Below are 21,267 nucleotides of genomic sequence, written 5' to 3' on the forward strand. Positions count from 1 at the left end.
ACTTTGTAATATTGGTTGATCATGGAATGTTTTCACATTATTGCATTCAGAAAACCTACAGTTTTCAAAAGGCTAACTGTGTAGGTTTTCTGAATGCAAGAATACGAAAAAAAAAATCAGGCAAATTTACATTGGAAAGCAGCCCATTTTTGTTCTTACCTTAAGTGCAGATGCACCAAAGGTCTGACATGCTATAAAAGTAGGTTCCTTTGCAGGTATTCCAGCCACCTAAGTATGAAGTGGTAGTGGAATTCCCATGGCCTAGTTTTCTGTCTTTTGTGTGACTTTGCTTACTTTATGCTAGTGCTAAAGAAGTATCCTTCATGCCTCCGATTTTGAATGAAAAGTGTACAAATGACAAACTAGGAAGGAATTCATCCCACAAGTATTGAAGGCAGCTGAAGTATTGAACTGAAATAAAACACCAAAAACCCAAAAGAGTTAAATGCAACCTTAGAAAAATTAAGCCACTTTATTTCCACCCCATCCCCACCCCCCCAAAAAAGTCTGTATTGAATTCTTAGCAATAGCACTTACATTTATATACCGCTTTATAGCTGGAGCTCTCTAAGCGGTTTACAATGATTTAGCATATTGCCCCCAACATTCTGGGTACTCATTTTACCGACCTCAGAAGGATGGAAGGCTGAGTCAACCTTGAGCCCCTGGTCAGGATCGAACCTGTAACCTTCTGGTTACAGGGCGGCAGCTTTACCACTGCGCCACCAGGAGCTCATGTAGACATTTGGTGCTTAATTTTCATTCTGTTATTCAGCTACCTTCAGTACTTGAAACCTTAGCTATTGTGAATGTATTTATGTGTATGTGTTTGCATATCTTTATGCTGCAGTGTATTTTGATTCTTATTTTTTTACAAAATATTTTCTTGATGTGTTGTCTCCAGTGGTTCACTTTTTGCCTTCAGGCATATAAATGTCCCATTTATAAGCTTTTCTTGGATATGTCTCAATTTCACTTTCTAGATGGTACATAAATATCTTAACAATTGTGAGCTGCACTTCCTATTTGAGCAGGAGGCATACGTAAGATTTTCTGGTTACCACAATAACTTGGACTACCAGATTTCAGATGTTTAGGTGCTTTGGAGGTAACTCTACCACTTCTGATGAGCACATGCCAGTCAGTCCAGCCAGGCATTCCTCTATATCACTTTCATAAAGCAAGAAGGAGTCCTCTAAAGACTCTGAAATTAATGCTCCATCAAAATGGCATAAGCAGGATTTTTAGGAAGATTTATATAATACTTATATAATAGGAAGATTTCCACTTCCTTATATAACTGCACTATGAAATTCACTTACTGGTTTAACATATTATTTATGTAAAGTAAGATTTCAGTTGCAGTAGCTAGAGTTAAACTGTGTGCCATTTCAAGTTTTATGTGTTCCAAGCTGCAAGCCAAACAACAGCCTGGGTGTAGGAAGACATTTCTCTCTCAAACCAATTATTGAACTGTCATCTGTTCCCCCCACTCCTGTGCATTTTAAACTCAGGTATATAAATAGTATTTATTTTTACCTGAGGTTCTAGCTTTAAACAGTAACAATCTGCAAACTTGGCAAACTAAATCATCTTTTGTGAGATTTAAACTCTTCTATTAAACATGGTCTGCAGTATTACTCTTCCATATTGTATAATGGCTTTGCAATCTCACCACTAAACTTTCTCACCAAGTTTTCAGCTGATGCAGTAATATCTGACACACTTCTGCAGTGGTGCAGCATCTTAGGTGTTGTGTTACTTGTGGAACAGCAGGATGTTCTGATGGCTTTTGCACATAATTTTATGGTCCAGCAGAACAATGACTGAGCCGCTAGTTAGTAGTGTCTAGAGAAATCCAGAGCTTTAGTGCTGTTGTTTGCTCTAAACAGAGTAATGCAGTCTATTATTAAATAATATTTAATTTATTAAATAAATAAAATAATAATAAATATTAATGCTCAGCCAGGAAATGGTTATCTCAGTAGTTAGAAATTGTAACTGAATGATGGGAATGTAACAATGAGCCTTTTAACATAAGTGAAGGATTGATCTTGGATCAATAACAGGGACATGTAATAGTTTAAGACAGCAGACCATCTCAATTCTTTAAAGTGCAGTCATTAAAGATTTATGACATGAATTCATATCACTTTATGATAACCCACTAAAATTAAGTGCTGATTAGGGATGACCTTGTGGTACTAACTTAATACAGAATGGACATCAGGAAGAGTTGTGTTCTCAGCAGGTCTTTTGAAGCAGTTTAATTCACTCCAACTGCTCAGACTGCATTCATGGTTATTAGTTAGTTATTGCGATGAATGGGGGACGCAGTCTAAACCCAGATCAAGATGGAAACTTATCAGCAATCACAACAGCTACACAAGAAGCACCGCAAAGAAGACGGTTATTTTTTCTAGCACAGGGGTGAAACTTCCATACAATCCATGCATGCACCTCTTTGGCAGTGGTGGATGCCCCCGTGCTTCCAGCAACACCCCAGAATGCAGGAGAGAAACTACTGAGCCACTTTGCTGGACATTGGATCAAAGTCCGTCTAGTCAAGTACCCAATTTCTGTTTCTGAAAGTTCCCAGTAAGGTGCTTCTGGGAAGCCCACAGTGGAATGTTGAATGCAACAGTCCTCTCCAAGAAATTGGTATTCAGAGGAATGCCACTCTAAGCTTGGAAGATAGAGAAGGAAAGGAGGGCTGATTTATCTTCTTTTCCATCCCCCAAGCATATAGGAGACAAACCAACCCTGCTATTCTCTGAATTCTCTGTGAAGGAGATTTATCTCTCCTCCTGCTGGGTTTTTAAATGAGGTGGCAGCTGCTGGTATTTCCTGCAAAAACCCAACTTATAAAGGATATATTACCCATATCCTGTTACTATCCATGGAGGAAAGGAAGCCTGACTTTGCTCCCTTCCCACTGGGGTTTTGCAGAAGACAGCAGCAGTGAGATATTGGCTGCACCTTCTGAAAAACAACCCGTCCTAAACTTGTCTCCAAATGTTGCAGGAGTCAGACTCTGTATATGGAGGGATCAGTAGTAATTACCAATGATTACTTGTCTAGTTTTACTTGTTTCATTTCTATCACACTCTTTCCCCACAAAAGTCAGGAAAGTGTACATAGGGTTCCCGGACACACTTAACATTGCCATTCCTCTCTCTTCCCTAATGTTTAGTGCTGCAGAATGGGTGATGTGATGTCATCACATCTGTTTCTCTGCTTGCTCTCTGTTTTGGCTGGTGTTTGCAAGGATATCATAAGGATATCATGCCATGCATTCCCCAGAGAAGGAGATGTGGTGCTTTGGCACCAGGCATGGCATCTACTTCTAGCTTTCTAAGCCACATTTCTTTTCTGTTCAACCTGGTGTTTCTTTGTATGTTGCACTGCTTTCTGTTTTTAAAGGCTCTGCTGCCACACTGTGGGGGGAAATAGTTCTGCACATAAGTATTATAAATTTTTTCTACTCTGGGAAAGATGCAGTTATACTTTGAGAAGATTTCATTTGCTCATTTGAAAACAACTATGCTATATTTGAGAAGGCAAGAGTTATAAGTCATATAATAAGAAGTGTGGTTAGGTAATAGGAAGTTAGCTGGCCTTCCTCCAAGGTAGGGTCTCTCAACCCAGTCCCTTAAAGAGCTCAAGTTTCATGGGGACAAATCGGCAAGGATTCCAGGCTGAAAGCACTCAAGTTTAGGTGCATTAAGCAAAGTAGGTTAAGAAAGCTGAGGCACTGAGAGATGCAAAATAAATTTCCCATGCTTCCTTGCACTAGTAGCAGCTGCTGCACGTGCTCACAGCTTCAGCTAGGCCTGAAGTCTGGAGATTTCTATTTGTTGCAAATCCTCCGTGCTGCCCTCTCAGGGACATACATTTGGCAGGGAGGGCTCACAGTTGGCGGGGGTCGAGGGAGGTGGAATGATCACATTTCGAGTTTACCTAGACTTCAGAGGAGTTTGGGCCTGATTTGAAAAGAGCTCTTTGGATCTCCATAGAATTTAAGCCCCGCTCCACTACCATTCCAAACAGATGGTGTTTATGCCCTATGTGTGTGAGCTTTTTACAAAATTAAGAGTACATATAGCTTTGCTGTATGCAGCCTGTGTCAAGTGGTATGGCCCCATACAGTAATCCCTTTCTATTCTGTAACAAAGTCTGCCTCACCCCACTCCAAGAAGTCCATGTCATAGAGAGTCCTGTATGCTGCCCAAAAAATTGTGCATTCACCATGACTTGATGCTAATGGAAAGTTTGTGAAAACTTTCTTAGAATTAGCTTCCTGCAAATTGCCAATTTGCAATTCCGGGATCTTACCAGTATATTGACGAAAGCACTGGAATAACTGAAGCCTCATATCTGGGCCTCATATCTATCAAGTGTTTCATATTTTAGTACATGGCAATATGATATTAATCCAGATCCACATCTTTCACATGAAGAAAATATATTTTTGTTACTTTACACCACCCAGAGCCGTTGGATGGGGTGCTATATAAGTGTAAACAAACAAACAAATGTTTCCTGTCTTGGTTCTTAATTGCAGTCCTGATTAATTTCTCCTCAAAGCTAGTGAACAGGTTGTTGCTAGTGATTATGGTGTGTAAATACAACAATTTATATGTTTCAGCTGATACTCAACGGTGGGAGTTAGAGTTTTTCCATGTTAATATTCATCAGAAGTTCCATGCATATTTAAATATTTGCAGAAAAGATTTATAATAGCCTAATGCAAATTACAAACTAGCACTATGATATTGACATTCATTTATTCCTGAATACAACTTGGCATGTGGACTACAAGTGTTGATATATTAGTGCCAGTGGGCTATGTGTGCTCAATGGGGTTGTTGACAAGAGAACTTTACGATTTTCAGATGCCTAAAGGTCTTTTACTTTCTTACATGAGCCACCGATGCTCTCTTGCTGCCCTATGCCAGGCAGTATGTCATGAACATGTATGTGATAGCAATAGCAATAGCAATAGCACTTACATTTATATACCGCTTTATAGCCAGAGCTCTCTAAGCGGTTTACAATGATTTAGCATATTGCCCCCAACATTCTGGGTACTCAACATTCTGATGCCGCTGCTTCTGCTGCTACTACTATCCTGAGGATAATGCAGCTCCTCTGTAGGGCAAAACCACAGCCAACACACTTTCAGGTAAAAAAAGAAACATTTTGATTGAACAGTGGGCACACTGGACAGAACAGGATAGTGCATTTGCATTGCATCGTGGCAAACGTGTTCAGACTGTGCCTGCTGCATGCAAAATGCTGCATCTGTATGCACCATAATAATTATATGGGGCTTTATTATATTTTAACTTGTATTTGTGAGTACCGCTGTAAAAGTCAATTACATGCACCTGCCTCCTTTGACGGCATGCATTTTGAAAATGTTTATCTAGAGAATTGTAGTGGAATCTCACACTTTAATAGTATTATTTATGCTTCTTAAAGAAGGAAGTGAATATATAAAAGTGCAGCTTATCCAGCAATATGTAACTGAAATTTCTACAACAGTTCTTACAAATCCAACTTAAAATATATTAATTCATAAAACATGAAGTCTTATTTTACTAGAAAACATTTACCTACTGTGGACACAAATATGCATATAAAAGCCCATTGATGTCGCTGTGAATGTTGTCATTACCATGCTTTAATTACCAATTACCTCTCATCTTTTTCTTTTTCTTTTTAATTAGTAAATAATGCTGTTTTCCTATTTTAAAAATGAAAAAAGAAAGAAAAGAAACTAGTATTTAAAGCCACTCTCATGAGAACAGGAATCGATATTAATCAGTAATTAAAAGACTACCCATCCGTAACACTGCTGTCTGACAAAAGTTGCATCAAGGAAATGACTAATTAACATTGGAAGTGATTGTTGGTCAATGGGACTACTTCTGAGTAAACATTATAGAAGAATTTTGGCCATGGGAATGGGCATTGCTGGTTAAAATAGAGCTCTATAAAGTACTGTGTGGAGTCACTATTTTAATTCTGCTTCCCAATGACTGTGGAAAACCTTCAGCCTGTTCTAAAAGATCTTATTTTGGAAGACATTCAAGACTGATTTCAGGCAATATAGCTCCTGCAGCAATAGAGGCAGTGTTATTTGTGCAGATAGTTGGCTCGCAAAAATGGGAAATGACGTTATTTTAGTTTGCATTTCTTTTCAACCTTGCCAGTTATGAATGCCATACAAACTAGTTGTTTTAGGGGGGGAATTATTTATTTATTTCACTTTTTTATCTTGCCTTCCTCCAAGGAATAGTAATAATAAGAGTGGGTCATATGCAGAGTGAGGCCTCACAGAATGCAGAGTCCATGCATCCATCACCTTCTGTCTGGGAAGCCGCCCATGCACCATGTGCTGCAGTGCAGGCAGCTTGCCAAATTTAGAGTTTTGTGACAGAGTCCTTGATCTGTAGTGACTCAGATTCTCAAAAAGAGAATTTTTGGGTTTTCTTCCATGCAGAAACACTAGATAATTTTCCCAGATGGTTTTGCCACAATTTTGTACTTGTATGTGCAAATTATCCCAATTTATAACTCATGGCAGTGATATTCACTATTTTTCAAATGATCTCCGTATAATATTACACTTATCTCAGTGCTGGGAGGTCCTTCAAGAGGGATGCAGCCCTCTCTTTAGAGCTCTGTGGGGAAAGCGGTGAGGATTACACTTTCCAGCACTCCATATATGCCTGCCAAGATGGTGCCAGGGCTCAAAACTGCTGGCCAAACCGCTGCGGTGCAAAGTGGGAACAGTCAACTCTGAATGGTGCCAGGGTGTGTGTGGTTGTGTAGACTATTCAGCTTTTACTGAAGCTTCACACAGGCTCAATAAACAGGGGGCCGCCCTTAGGGTGGTTGAGGGGGGAACCACTGACCCATGGGCCTTATAATGAAGAACCTTATTGAAGGGGTGCAATAGGCAAGACCTCCTGAACCACCATTTTACATCTAGCTCTGTCCCAGACACTATGCTGCACCTGGTGCTTGTTGGTGTACCTGAGGGTTTGAGTGCAAAATAAAGTAGATCCCGCCAGCCTGAAGTCTGTCCATACAGATGTAACCAGATGGTCATAAGAACAGCCTTGCTGGAATCAGCCCAAGGCAGGATCAGGCCCAAGGTCCAGCATCCTGTTTCACACAGTGGCCCACCAGATGCCTCTGGAAAGCCCACAAACAAGAGGTGAGGGCATGCCCTCTCTCCTGCTGTTGCTCCTCTGCAACTGCACCTCCTCTGCAGCTGGAGGTGGCCTATAGCCACCAGACTACTAGTTCAGACCTGCCTTCCAAGAATTTGTCTAAGCCCCTTTTAAAGCCACCCAAACTAGTGGCCGTCACCACATCCTGTGGCAAAGAATTCCATAGATTAATTATGTGCTGTGTGAAAAAGTACTTCCTTTGTTGGTCCTAAATTTCTTGACCTTCAGTTTCATGGGGTGACTCCTGGTTAATGTGGTCCTGTCACATTTATGTATGTTCAAAGCTTTTCATACAACAAGCCTGTAAAGTAGGTCAGTATTGGGTCTGTGCAGATATTTGTCTTCCGAGGGTTGAAGTCAAAGCATGAACCCATTACCCCTGAAGCCATGCTGCAGGCGGCCACTTCCATCACTTAAGCAGTCCTGCTTACAGTGCTTGGGGTGGGGTGGGGGACACTTCATGGAAAGTTGAGCTGTGGGAAGCCTCAGTGATTTCTTGGAAGATATGAGGAAAGGTAGTCCTTCTGGCACATTCCCCATAGAGCCCCATAGAGCCCCATAGGACCATTCACTTTCTTGTATGACTTCCAAGATGACACTGTGGTTTCCTGCAGCCCAACCTCCCTTGAGGGGCCTTCCCCAGTGCTATGCACAGAACTGCTCTGTGAGGAGGTAAGCTGTGGGAGTGGCCACTTCTATGTGGGATCAGGGCCAGTGTGCATTTGATTAGCTTCAACCCTTCAAAGCCAAATGTTTGCATCGGCCTAGTCACTATTATTATCCATATATTCCAAAGGGAAGAGGGGCTGAGAGAAAATGTCTTACCTATGGCCACCTGTTGAGCTCATGGCTGAAATAAGATTTGAACCAGGAACGCTCGTAGACAGACATTCACTTTGTTCTCAACTTTTCACTGGTTCCAACTGGTGCAATTTGCAATTTGCAATACCTATTTATAGTATAGTATAAATCATAATATAAAAGCTACTACTGGCTTCAAAAGTTTGAGCACTGCATTGTAATAAACAGTGTTGTACAGATGTTAGCACAGTAGCAGTGCGGCTCAGTTAACCTAGATGACAGAGACAATGAGTCTACATTTTGTTGAAGTCCAGCTCTCCCTTTGCAGCACATCTGAATTCCCTAAAGGTATGTGAATCAGAAATAAGAAGGCAGAGTGCACAGCTCTTAAATATGTATATTGCCAACAGATGTGATGCAAGCACTTAAGGGACTGAAGCCCTTACAGAATTCCCCTGTGTTTAGATGGCCACAGCATTAGTCTATTGTTTTTAATGAACAATGTGACAAAGAAGTCTTGTATACCAAATCCTAGCAGGGCAAATCAGCAAGTTTGGAACTGAAGTTTGTGAGGATAGGAGCTCCGGTGATGACCTTTTTCATACTTCTACAACAGAGGAAGTACAGCAGAGGTAGGAAGATAACTCTTTGTCCACTTTGGTGTATTTATAACTGGCATGGAGTGAGTATGCTGTCTGCAACATGTTTCCATGTAAAGAATGATGCTGTTTATGTTACTTTTTTCACACTCTTCCAGAGGATGCTTGTTAGTTCAAGCCAATGTTGCTTGAGAAGTTGGATAGTTTGGGATCTCAACTGCAACTGGACTTGGATATGGACACTTAAAATTTGAACAGGATTAAACTGAGCAAGGGGCTTGTTACAAAACTGTGTTTTTAATGAGGAGGAGGATGGAGATTTTGTTTAAGTGGCCTGCAAGTTAAACAGCTTGCAAGGGTGGATTTTTGGGACTCTGTAATTGAGTTAATTATTTAAGTCACAGGTGAAAGGAATTAAGAGTAAATGTTGGTATCTTGGTCTGGGATGCCATGAATTGAAAAGAGCAAAATAACTATTTTGATGCTATTCTCATCTTTTGGTGACAATTTAATTATAAGGATGGAGCACTTGGGGAAAACAGCTTTATAATACTTCAGGCTGTGCCCTCCACCTAAAAGTATCAGGCTAACATGCTCACCTCAAAATTGCCCTCATTCACTTACACCATGTCAGCCATTCTACACATCGTGACTACATCACTGTGCTTTTAGCATGTCTGCTTTTTAAAAAAATTTCCTGCTATAATGATACTGTTTGTCATTATGATGATCTTTCTAGGACATAGTAATGAAAATGTCTTGCAGAATAAGAGTTTAATGTATGTTGAACTTACCTGTAATCATTGCTTTTTTAATTGCCCTTTAGAAGCAATTAAAAGGGAAATTGGGCACTAGTTATTTTTTAAAAGTACCTTTAATGTAGAATTCAATCATATTTATTGTGTCTTATCATTATAAGCATCTTTATAACTTCCCCTCTTTATTAATTATTGCTGCAGTGAAACTGGAGAAAGGCATTTTGTGTTGTGCATCAATTTACAAGGAAGCACATGCTTGCTCCTATTCCTATGCTATGCTTTTCAAATTAAAGTCATATGTAAGAGAGGCTGCAATTCTAAAATACTTAGTAAAGAGTAAGCCCCATTAGACACAGTGGTACTGTGTTTTGAGTAAACATGCATAAGATGGCACTGTTGAAGCTGTAATCCCATACTTGCCTACATGTCCCTATTTCCCCATTTACCTGAACAGGGAAATAGGGACATGTTGGCAGGTATGTAATCCAATGCTCTTGTACATGAGGGTAAGGTCCATTACTTTTCAGTAAATGTGCATAGAATTGGACTGTAAGTTTCAGTGTGGTATCATTTGAGATATTGTGTATATTAACCACAACCCATCTCTTCCTCTTTGGGCTAAAAGATACTTTTGGCTAAATGTATGTGTTTGTGATTAGATCATGAGATTTCATTAAGCTGATAGCTTTCATTTTCTGTGGTGCTGTTATACATTTCTGTCTCAAAACTTCATGATCTCTTTGTTATTTTTTTGTACTGATCTTTTCTTTGTTCATGAAAAATAATGTTATATTGCTGTTTGTCCAAAATGTACTAAGTGTCTATAATGTTTATATACTAGCTGACCTGGTGCCGAGCATCTGTGCCCCTAGTTCTCCCTGTCTCTCCTCCACCATCTTAATTTTTTTCTCCCTCCCCTCCAGCCCCGTTTCTTTCTCCCCCCTCTCCAGCCCCATTTAGTTCTCCTCCCCCCCGCATTTCTGCTCAGCGGCCAAGCTACTTTTCCTCAGCAGCTGGTGGCCGCTTCTCGGCCGGCCATATGGCAGCGGCCGCTTTTGGCTCACAGCCACCTGCTGGTGGCTGCTTCCCTTGCACAGCTGCCTGCCATCCTGGGAGCCACTGCTCCCCTGCACAGCTGGCCAGACTGGCAGCTGCCGCTTCTTGCACCTGCTTCTCCTCTCATCTCCGTCGCTAATCTGCAGCTTTCTCGCGAGAGCTGCCACAGATGGGATTAGTGATGAGTACGTTTAAGAGAATTAAATATATAGATAGATTACACGTTGTTGGTCACATAGCAAAAACAAAATGTCTTCAGGTAAAAAACCCCCGACGTGTAATCTGTTGATTTATAACCTCTTGGCATCTACAAAATTAGCATCTCTATTAATTATCTTTTCCTCATGAACACAGCACCATTAAATTTGGTGCATTCAGATTGTTTTTGTTTTTTTGTTTTCTTCAAATGTAACACAGTTGTACGAATATGTATTGGAACCAGCTTTGATACTTTACTTCCAAAATTGCTTATTTGCATCTGGCAATTTTAAACTGGTAATGTAAAATTATTACTTGACTAGCACTGAAGCTGAAGAGAAAACAAGTCAATTTGGAACTTAATTTGGCAACACAAACCACAACCTGAAGAGTGAGTGAGTGAATGTTTTAAAGATAAAAAATTCATTTTAAAATATTTTAAATTAATTTTTTTAGAATTTTTTAAAATTATAAATAGTGACCATAAAATGCAAGAGATACAGTCTGATAATTCTGAATAAAGCTTAAATGTATATTTAGTGGCTGACATTCTGTACTTCAAGCTGCTGATCTAAAAGAGAGGTGAATTCACTTTTTCCATGGGACTTTAAACCCTTTCGGTGCTGCTGCTGAAGGCAGAGAGACTCCATGCCTACAAAGAAATGCATCATTGCTGTTAGAGATTTGGAGGCAGAGGATAGATTTGCTTATCTGTCCAACCCACAGCAGAAGTGTACAAGTAAGCACTGCTAATTAATACTGTCTGGAGATATGGAGTTAAAGTTCTAAGTAAAGTAGTTTACCTAGGGAATACATCAGAGAGATAAGAAAGGCCTTCACGCCTAGCTGCTTGCTACACTGGGAAGGGGAAGAAGTCTGTCTTTCGGTGAGAGACATAACCTGACACTATCATTTTAACAAAGAGGAAGTAGACTAGAGAAAGCGTAGTCTGGGGAATTCCCTTGCTCATTGTCTCTACCCCTAGTGGTCAATAGGCTTTCTGGTGCTGATGCCATCAGGAGTTGTATCTTCAACTGCACTTCTGCCAGTACAGGTGGACCTCATTATCTGTGGATTCCATATCATCTGTGGATTCCAGATAATTTGCATATCCACGGTTGGGGGGGGAAACAAACGACCTCGGCATATTAAAAAAAGGGGGGGGGACATGCCAACTTCGCGTATCTATGAGTCGGAGGTGGACGAAAATGACTGCAGAGGTCATTTCCGGCCACCATTTTCTTCTACGGAGCCACAAAATGGCTCCCATCTTTTTAAAAAATAGAGAGGGGGAAGCTGCTTGTCAGCTGATTTGGGGGCACTGCACAACTCAGGGGGAGCACAGAGAACGATAAGAAGCTCCCGCCCACAAAATTCAGCTGATTTTTGTCCATTTTCAGCCAACCAGGAACCTAAGCCCTGTGGTCCCATAGGATCCCATGACTTGATAGTCGCATTTTCCATAACCACAGTTGCTGCCCAGAATGGTACCCTTGCAAATATCGAGGTTCTCCTGTACTCCCGTTGAGAATGATGGGAGTACTGGCGGAAGTCTGATGATGCATTCCTTAGTAGAGATGGAGCCTCTCTGCCTTTGGTTGCAGCGAGGTGGGGTTCAAAGTGTTGTAGAAGCAGTAAGTGTGCCTCTTCCCTGGACTTGTAGCATGCTGCATAGAATGTCAGCCAGTGAATCTTTAGAGAGGAAAGCACAGTCCAAATAGGCCACCTGAATAATGGGAAAGTTTTGATGGTATGATAAATTTATTTTCAAACTTTTACATGTCATTGGGAAATATAGGTTAAATAAAGAGAACTGACAGTTCTGCACACCACTTGGTCATAGATTTAGGCCAGTGCATTTCTGTAGCAAACACTGAGAGTTATCTTAAAAGAACCACAATATTGGCATGAAGTCAAAGTGAAATGAATGGGAAGCCTAATTAAACAGCAAAAACAGTACATCATCGATTGACAACTTAGAGTTTGAGGAGCAAGATTTAAATTAGTGATATGTGTAGGAAATAAATTAATCCCCAGGTATTTTAACCTCCCGTCTCCAATAAGAATTATAGGTGGCCCTTGTTATCCATGGTGGTTCTATTCTCACCTACAACTGTGGATAACGAGACCTTGAGCCAATGGCAATTGGGCAGCTAGGTTCCTGGAGGTCAAAAAAGGCTTAAAAAGCAGGGAAGAGGCAGAAACCAGGGCAACAACATACCACACCATGCTCTCCAAGTCTCCAGCTGTCCAGAAGTGCCCCCACAAACCCCCAATTCTGCCAATTTTCCACAAAACAATTATGAGGGAAATTTGCTTTTAAAAAATTCCTGCAAATTGGCTCTGTTCAGCAAAATAGTGGCCGGAAATGACATCAGAAGTCATATCCGGCCACCTAGGAACCAGAGATAGGCGAATTTTCACTATTTTTAGAATAATAAAAATAATGAGGCCAGGTGTACATGGCCTGACTGTGGATATGCGAAACCATGGGTGCCAGTGATGTGAATTCAGTTCGTTCCTGGGTCCACCTTTTAGCCAATCAAACAGACTCAGTGGGAATACAATTGAGGCATTTATTGCACTGCAGTTGCAACAGGTAATCAGAGGGCTTTACGCTCTCAAACTGATTACAAATTGGTTATAGGTGCATCTTACATTTATACAAACAATCTGAATGATGCTGATACCCTAGACATAGTATATGTGGCAACAAAATGGTGGACTAAGTGTCTAGTACGCATGCGAATGATTCATTGTTCATCTGGTGATCACCCCTTATTGGGTTATATCCTGTTTTCTTAACTGTCAGCAAAAGAACAATGAGAATCCTGTGAGAACCAAGTTTCATAGATACAATTTAGTAGAGAGAGATAATGACGTTGATCATGTGAGGCCGTGATGGCTCTGAGCTGAGCTGGGGTTACTTTAAGTCAAACTGAGGTTTTCTAAGTAAAATGGAGTTACTTTGGTTTTCTGAAACACATCACCAGGACCATGGATAACAAGGCCAACCTGCATCTATCTTATGAGCAAAATAAAATGAATTGCACATAAAAGGGTGTTTCAGAAAGTAAAAGCAATTTCAGCATGCAGCATAAGCAGTTGCTTTGCTATTGTTTACCCTTGTAAACTGAAAATGTGCCTCCTGAACAAATCTCCGTTACTGATTTTCTGTGAACTGTTGTTACAATTAAGAGTCTTTATATACCACTTTGTGAACTTTTCTTTTGCAAAGTGGTGTACGTAGCAAAAAGAACTAGAAAATGTTTCCCTGCCCCAAAGCAGCTCATGGGCTAAAAGGAAACACAAGGGGGACATAGGAACATAGGAATTTGCCATATACCGAGTCAGACCACTGGTCTATCTAGCTCAGTATTGTATACACAGACTGGCAGTGGCTTCTCCAGGCAGGAATCTCTCTCAACCCTATCTTAGAGAAGCCAGGGCGGGAACTTGGTACCTTCTGCTCTTTCTTCTGAGGGGAATATCTTACAGTGCTCATATGTGGTCTCCCATTCAAATGCAACCTGGGTGGACCCTGCTTAGCAAATGGGACCATTCATGCTTGCAACAGCCCCTGGAAGGATGCTGTGCTTGGCTGAATAGGGACAGTTGCTCCTCTTTTGCTAAATGTGAGAGGCATCACTTCAAAAAGTGCCTCTTTGCCCTGTAACTAAGGGCCAGCTTTCAATTAGTTGTGGACCTATATAACAATCACTTCATGGCAAAATATGTTAGCTGATGTATGATTTAAAGGTGTTTCAATTCTCAGGAACTTGCTTTTGTTATTTTTCTAAACTGATCAAAGGGATCTTCCAGATGGCAATAAGCACTGTTCCAAGTGTGATTTTACTATTTCTACACTAAATGCAGAGCAGGGCCCCAGCATGATTTTCTCAATGTTACCTGCTGGCCAGTTGTTGCTTGCTTGCGTTTCTTACTTTTCTGACAAATGCTGATTCTTCACAGATTTCCACACACACCAACAGGCTTCCATAATCCTAGCCAGGGTGAAGCCAAGCTCTGAGATGCAGATCGGGGGCCTAGCACAATTTTCTCAGCGCCACCTACTGGCCAGCACTTGCTTTTCATGAAGAACCATTTGCCAGGAAATAGTAACCAGTTCTTCACATGAAGCAGAAGCTGGCCAGCAGGTGGCACTGAGAAATTCAGAATATTAGAACAGCCCTGATGGATCAAGCCCAAGGCCTATCTAGTCGAGCATACTATTTCACACAGAGGCTCCAGAGGTGCTCCTAGATAATTTTGGAGCATGGACCTAAAGGCCTTTGTCCCCCCACCTGCTGGAGGCCCCTCTCCCACTACAAGTTATGCATCATCCCCCCCCCCCACACACACAGTATTTTTAATACATGGGTTCTTGAGGGCACAAACAGCAACTGAACTCACAAGAATGTAAGTATATAAAACAGGTATATCTATACCAATATGCAGTAGCAAAAATATTTCAACACACAATTTACATATTCCCACCCCACATATTTCTTTCCCTACTCCCGCCTCTGTCTCTAAAGCACTCATTCACAATCACACTTGGCCGCCCGGAGCAGTGCAGGCCAGCAACTACCACACTAGCTAGGACAGACTAAAGGTTTGGGGGTGCCCAGGGTGTGTGTAGGACCTGGACTTCGGCTCTAAAGTCTACCCCCAATGTTACCTAAGACTTTTCTATACTAAATTAACCTAAACTTAACCCAAACCTCTAAGAGCGATCATAGTTACCCTTCTGGCAGCTTGAGATGTTTTCAGGGTTCTTCCAAAGGAAATCAGAACAAACTAAACAAAAATTAGCTACTCAGTGGATGGGTGAGTATATCAGAATATAAATTGCATAGATGAAGCATATATACTCAGATGAGGATTGAATACTTAAGACTTAATAAAATGATTTTTGCCTCTTCACAAATGCTATAAGTGTGGGCAGTGCCGTGGAGGTGGTGAGGCTTTTTGAATGCATAAATGCTAGAGCGGAGCTTCTGGGTGCATTCTTGGGATCCTGTACACAGCATTCCTTTTGGTTGGTAGATAGGTAGGTAGGTAGGTAGGTAGATACCATCTGAAGAGGGCTAGAGAATTCTCAGAATCCTCCTCAAACTTCAACTCTTAAGATTCTTTGTGGGAAGCCAAAACTAGAAGTTTGTAGTGTAGTTATGTCCTAAGTGTGAGCTGACCTCCTTAGAATAAAGCTATTTCCCTGAGACTGAAACCGGTCTCAAGATGACTTGCTTATGTCTAGTGTTCATTGGTAGCCATGTTAACTGATAAGTTCTGTCACTGAACAGCCTTTTTTCTGCAGAAAATCTGTCTTTAATGTTTTTTTACTCCCTCCACTAAAATATATATATTAAAATTCAGGTTAAAATTATCTGTGTGCAATAAGCTTGTTCTCGTCCATCTTCACTTTTTTCCAAGCAATTTGCCCATATACTAAGCATTAGCACATTCACTGGGAGGGATTCCTTTATTACACAATACTGTTTTGAATGGAATTCCATTTAATCAGGATAGTAGACTACATAGTCTCACATCAGAGGGGTGGTTTTTATCCTAGGGAGATGTATCATTAGAGTGCACACAATACTTCAATCTGGAGCTCTAATAATACCACAATGATGGAGTTGCTATTCACAGTAAATTCTTAAATGTTTGAAGTTAAGTTTGTGGAAATTAAAACTGTAGGTGGTAATGCAGTTTTGCTTTAATGTATAATCTCTACATAGTTCAGAAGGAATGAACATTAGTTTTGCAATTCAGCTGCAGAAATCTCATCGGTTATTATTTGAGCTAATAGTTCTTTAGATATAAAATGCAGTATTCCTCAAAGCTTTTGTCTTTACATCTGCACTATGACTAAATTTGCATTTTAATTAAAGCAATCAAACAAGGGGTATTAAACCCTGTGGCAAGGAACACAGTTTTCATATCCATATTCAGTGAAGCTTTTGAAAAACACAGTAGTTACGACTTTTGGGATAGCACTGTAGATAAAAACCATTTTCCTTATTATTGTGCAATATGTACAAAAGATGTTATGTTTTAATTAAGAAATGTAAACTTACAACGTGTCATTTATTATGCCATTTTAGACCTTATTTTAATTGCACATTTTTTCTATAAGGCAACCTACTGTAGTACCCTGTCAGAAAGGCAGGGTAATTATTTGCAATAAATATATCACTAGGAATGTTGCCTGCACAAGCAATACATCAGACATAAATGCAAGCTTGTATAGATAACTTTGATTTCAGAGCATCTGTATATGAATTTGTTAATCTTTCTCAAGCTCTTCTATCATGTTTTGCATTAAAGACATTAGTAAGTAATACCAGAGTAGGACAAACTGACTAGTATTCATATGTATTTGAGGAATGTATTTTCTGTATTTGTAAGTGAATCACAAGTTGGAGCTGTAATGATCCTGTAATGATCTTCACACTATCCCATCAAGCCCTATTGCTATTTATTTATTCATTTACATTTATATCCTGCTCTTCCTCCAAGAAGCCCAGAGCAGTGTACTACATAGTTAAGTTTCTCCTCACAACAACCCTGTGAAGTAGGTTAGGCTGAGAGAGAAGTGACTGGCCCAGAGTCACCCAGCAAGTATCATGGCTGAATGGGGATTTGAACTCGGGTCTCCCCGGTCCTAGTCCAGCATTCTAACTACTACACCACGCTGTTAATGGGAGCTCAGGATGCCAAACAACTGTTTTTGAGGAGGCAACTAAAGTTTATCTTCCCCAGGCACTCCTCATATGTTTTATAGGGGACTTTTGCACAATAGCACAATTTCAAACATCCCCATGACTTCCTATGGAATGTTCTTATGCTAGCGCAGCTTTGTTCACTACATGAGCACAATGTTAGTCAGTGAGCCCTTTCTCATGATCAAGTGAGAGGGCTTGAGGGCAGACAGCGGGGAAGGCAGCAGAAGCTCACCTTCTCTGCAGATGATCCACATGGAGTGGCTGGGTGTGTGAATCATGCATCAAGATGGTCCACAGCTGCCACGGGCAGCACGGAGGTACAGGGGTCGCGATGTGTTGTCCTAGCCCCCATAAATCTTACAATGTACTGTGCGAGTGTGCAGTGCATTGTGGGTATCCCCCCAGTGATAGGCGGGCACCAATCTGTGTTTCAGTGCCAGCTGAAAGCAGCTAGTGCTGACACACAGTCAATTAAACACTTGTTCCCTTAACCTTGTTTAACAGCCGGCTTCTTAGCTCCTGGTGGTTCCCACAGGGAGCCAAGTCCAGGTTAATCTGCCCTAGCCTGGTCTTGGCTGTTTGTGAGAATAGCCTCAGGGTGTCACAAACATGAGAGAAGAGGAATTGGACATTATCATTTCTCACCATCTGCTGTAAATAGTGCACTTCTTTGGGTCTGCAACTTTAGAGGTCAATCAGTGCCTTTTAGGTGCCAAGGGGACTCCAGATGCCAAAATCTACTTTTAAAGGTTAGACCGTTGTTAACAAAGAATGGTTTATCACTTTATTTCAGAGGGACAAGAAATCATTATTTCAAATGAAGGGTTTTAAGTAATTGTCACCTGTCACTTTTGATAGTGCTGGATTTTCCAAAAGTATATTTGAAAACCATAAGATTTTGACTATTCTGTTGGGTCATAAGATTTTGGGTCATTAGATTTTTTTTCTATTCTGCTTGACCTCAAGCTGGTTTGCCACCAAACTGGTCCGAGCCCAGTCTCGAGGTTAAGCCGAAACCCCTGGGCCGGGGGTTCTACATTTAAATTTAACAACTCACTGCCTCTGGGGAAGTGGCCATGGGGGGGGTCTCCAGCAGTTCTCCCTCCCCCAGTCCCCCCCAGCCTGTTTTGGCCCATTTGGGGGCCATTCCAGCCATTTCTGACATGGCAGTAGCCATTTTGGAGGCTGCTGTGCATATGCCCTGGCCATTTGTGTGGCCCAGGTCATGACCAGGGCACATGTACAGCAGCCTATATGCAGATGATGCAGTAATTTTATCTCGGACTCCTGTTGGTCTCCATAGAGCGCTCTGCTCTCTGGCTAATTTTTGCCATGAATACGCTCTGGAAATCAATTATAGCAAGACCAAAATTATGGCCTTTGCTAAACACCCAAAGACCTTAAATTGGTCTTTGGCTGGACATAAACTAGAACAGGTTAAGACCTTTAAATATCTAGGGGTTGTTTTCCAGGCCTCTACGAAACGCCAAGCACATCTGCAATATGTTATCCAAAATGCACGTAAATCGGCAGTGGCCATCCAATCATACTTCCACCAAGATGGGGCTCAATTTGTACCAGCCGCCCTTAAGTTATTTACAGCTAAAGCCTGCTCTCAGTTGCTCTATGGGTCGCAGTTGGGCCCATATACTAACTGCACACCACTAGAGATAGTTCAGACAAAGTTTTTGAGATCTATCTTACAGATCCCTAGATGTGTTCCCAATGTAATATTGAGGATGGAAACTGGTATGCCTAAGATGGAAGCCCGGATGTGGTTTTCCATTCTCAGCTTCTGGTTAAGATTGTCTTTCTTTCCTACAGGTCTTGCTCACCTAATTTTTATTGATAAATTAATTCTAGTTGGAAGCAGTCAATATCTCGCCAAATAAGTTTATATGGCTTTAGTCTGGATGGTTTACTAGAAATAGGTTTTTGTCGCGCAAGGCTGATATTAAAGCAGTGGATCTATGATATGGAAATGCAGACTGATCGATCTTTAATCTCTAAAGAAGTTTTCCTAGGTCTACAAATGTATAACACTAAACCTGCGAATTATCTGGGTAAGATTACCATTACTAAGTATCGCAGGATGTTTACACTGGCCAGATTTAATGTGCTACCTACAGCTGAACTAGAAGGTAAATTTAGAGGGATCCCAAAAGAACAGAGACCATGCCCTTGTGGCTCTCGAGAACAGGAGTCTATCTTTCACATTTTACTCCGCTGTCTCTTCTATAGGGACTTACGAACTTGTTATATTTCCTCATTACTGACTGATTTCCCAGGTCATACAGATGCATTTAACGTCAACTATTTGCTCTCAGATCAGAAGGAGGAAGTAACATTTAAAGTTGCTAAGTTCTGTGAGGCAGCTAAGAAGGCTAGACAACAGATGGTAAACCAGATTATGCAAACGGGAAACTGCTGATTAGGATGAGTCCATGTTCCTGATTGTATTATGTATATATTGCTACTGTATTATGTGTATTATTATGTATGTAAATTTTGGTCTATGACCGTAAATAAACATGATTGATTGATTGATTGTACAGCAGCCTACAAAATGACCACCACCATGTCAAAAAGGGCCATAATGGCGCGGAAATTGCCCAAAATGGCCAGGGGGAGACTGGCGGGGGAAGGGGGGATGACCAGAGGCCCCCCTCATGGCTGCGGCAGTTTCAAACCCCATCCCCCCCGAACTGGGCAAACCGGTTTTGTGCACACCCCTATTGGGATACATTCATGAGATAATATGGATCACAATTTCATCAAATGCATATAGTAGCAAAATTTGAATCGTGAAGCTTAGTGCAGAGTTCTTGGGGTTATATTTTGCTGAAAAATCTTTGGGAGTTGGCATTAATGTGTAAAAGTCATAGGATTATAAGAGAAGCACTTTTTAAAGGAGAAACTGAAAAGTGGAGAAACATGCAGAAGAGGCATGTATAAAACCAGTTAACCTAGCATCCATATAACATTGTATCTTAAAGTGGTAGGTTTCAGATTTTGTGTTTTGCTGAGAATCTGTATCCACATCTCCTTGTGAATTGGCTTAGACATATTATTTTAGAAAGTGTTTTGTACAATAACTATTTCTGTTTTGTGTGTGACTGCTTTGGAAAAACTTTGCTTGTTTGCACACCTTGTTCATCTATTTTGCTGATGGCCTGTAGAGGTCAGCAAAGAAGCTATGAAGAGCAGGACCCTGTTTGTTAAAGTACAAACATAATCTAATAAGAGGACCCTGCAGGATGCCTGCCAAGTTGGAAACTGAGTGCGGCAGGCATGTTTCTGTTCTAGGGCTCCTGCCTCTAGCCCAGAGGCTCTTTATGATATTAATTCAGTCTTGAGGGACTGAGAGCCCCGGGAAATGTTGCTGTTGTCTGTTGAAGATGTGAGTGACTATTGAAGATGTGTATGACTTTCACGATGTTTCTTCTGGCTCCAGAGTGAATCTTTTGTTTTTCTTACAGCTTGCCTTCAGCATTGCTCTCTGTTTTAGTACCCTGACTGACATTAATGGCAATACTGTCATACCCATGATACCGCTGGAGTCCATGCTATAATTACAATCCTAGACCACATTTTTGACATCAGAAGGTACATTGTCTCTCTAAGGCTGCAGGGAGTATCTATGCACACTTACAAATAAGTTCCAATGAATTTAGTGGGACTTACATCTGAGTAAACTTCTGGTTGAGATCATAAATGCTTCTCTGAGGGAAGGTAGGATGCCTCCTTGTTTAAAGGAGGCAATTATTAGACCTCTTTTAAAGAAGCCTACACTTGATCCCTCAGAGTTAAGCAGTTATAGGCCTGACTCTAATCTCCCATGGTTGGCCAAGGTGATTGAGAGGGTGGTGGCCTCTCAACT

At 41.0% G+C, this 21,267-nt stretch overlaps 1 protein-coding gene across 13 annotated transcripts in view; it reads left to right on the top strand.

Annotated features, from left to right (window-relative positions):
• The window catches only part of KCNIP4 (potassium voltage-gated channel interacting protein 4), a 598,831-nt gene that overhangs the window by 222,692 nt on the left and 354,872 nt on the right, over window positions 1-21,267 (top strand). The window contains exon 1 of one of the 13 annotated variants that reach the window (XM_053252527.1): window positions 8,581-8,677. The exons of 10 other annotated variants lie outside the window; for them this stretch is intronic. In XM_053252527.1, coding sequence (XP_053108502.1) covers window positions 8,635-8,677 — 43 coding nt within the window. In that variant the 5' untranslated portion in view covers window positions 8,581-8,634. Of the gene's footprint in view, window positions 1-8,580; window positions 8,678-20,976; window positions 20,994-21,267 lie in introns of those variants that run through there. 2 more of the 13 variants (XM_053252531.1, XM_053252538.1) reach the window with 2 other exon arrangements.

This window comes from Hemicordylus capensis, chromosome 5, assembly GCF_027244095.1.
Source record: "Hemicordylus capensis ecotype Gifberg chromosome 5, rHemCap1.1.pri, whole genome shotgun sequence".
In the NCBI taxonomy this organism is placed as follows: Eukaryota; Metazoa; Chordata; class Lepidosauria; order Squamata; family Cordylidae; genus Hemicordylus; species Hemicordylus capensis.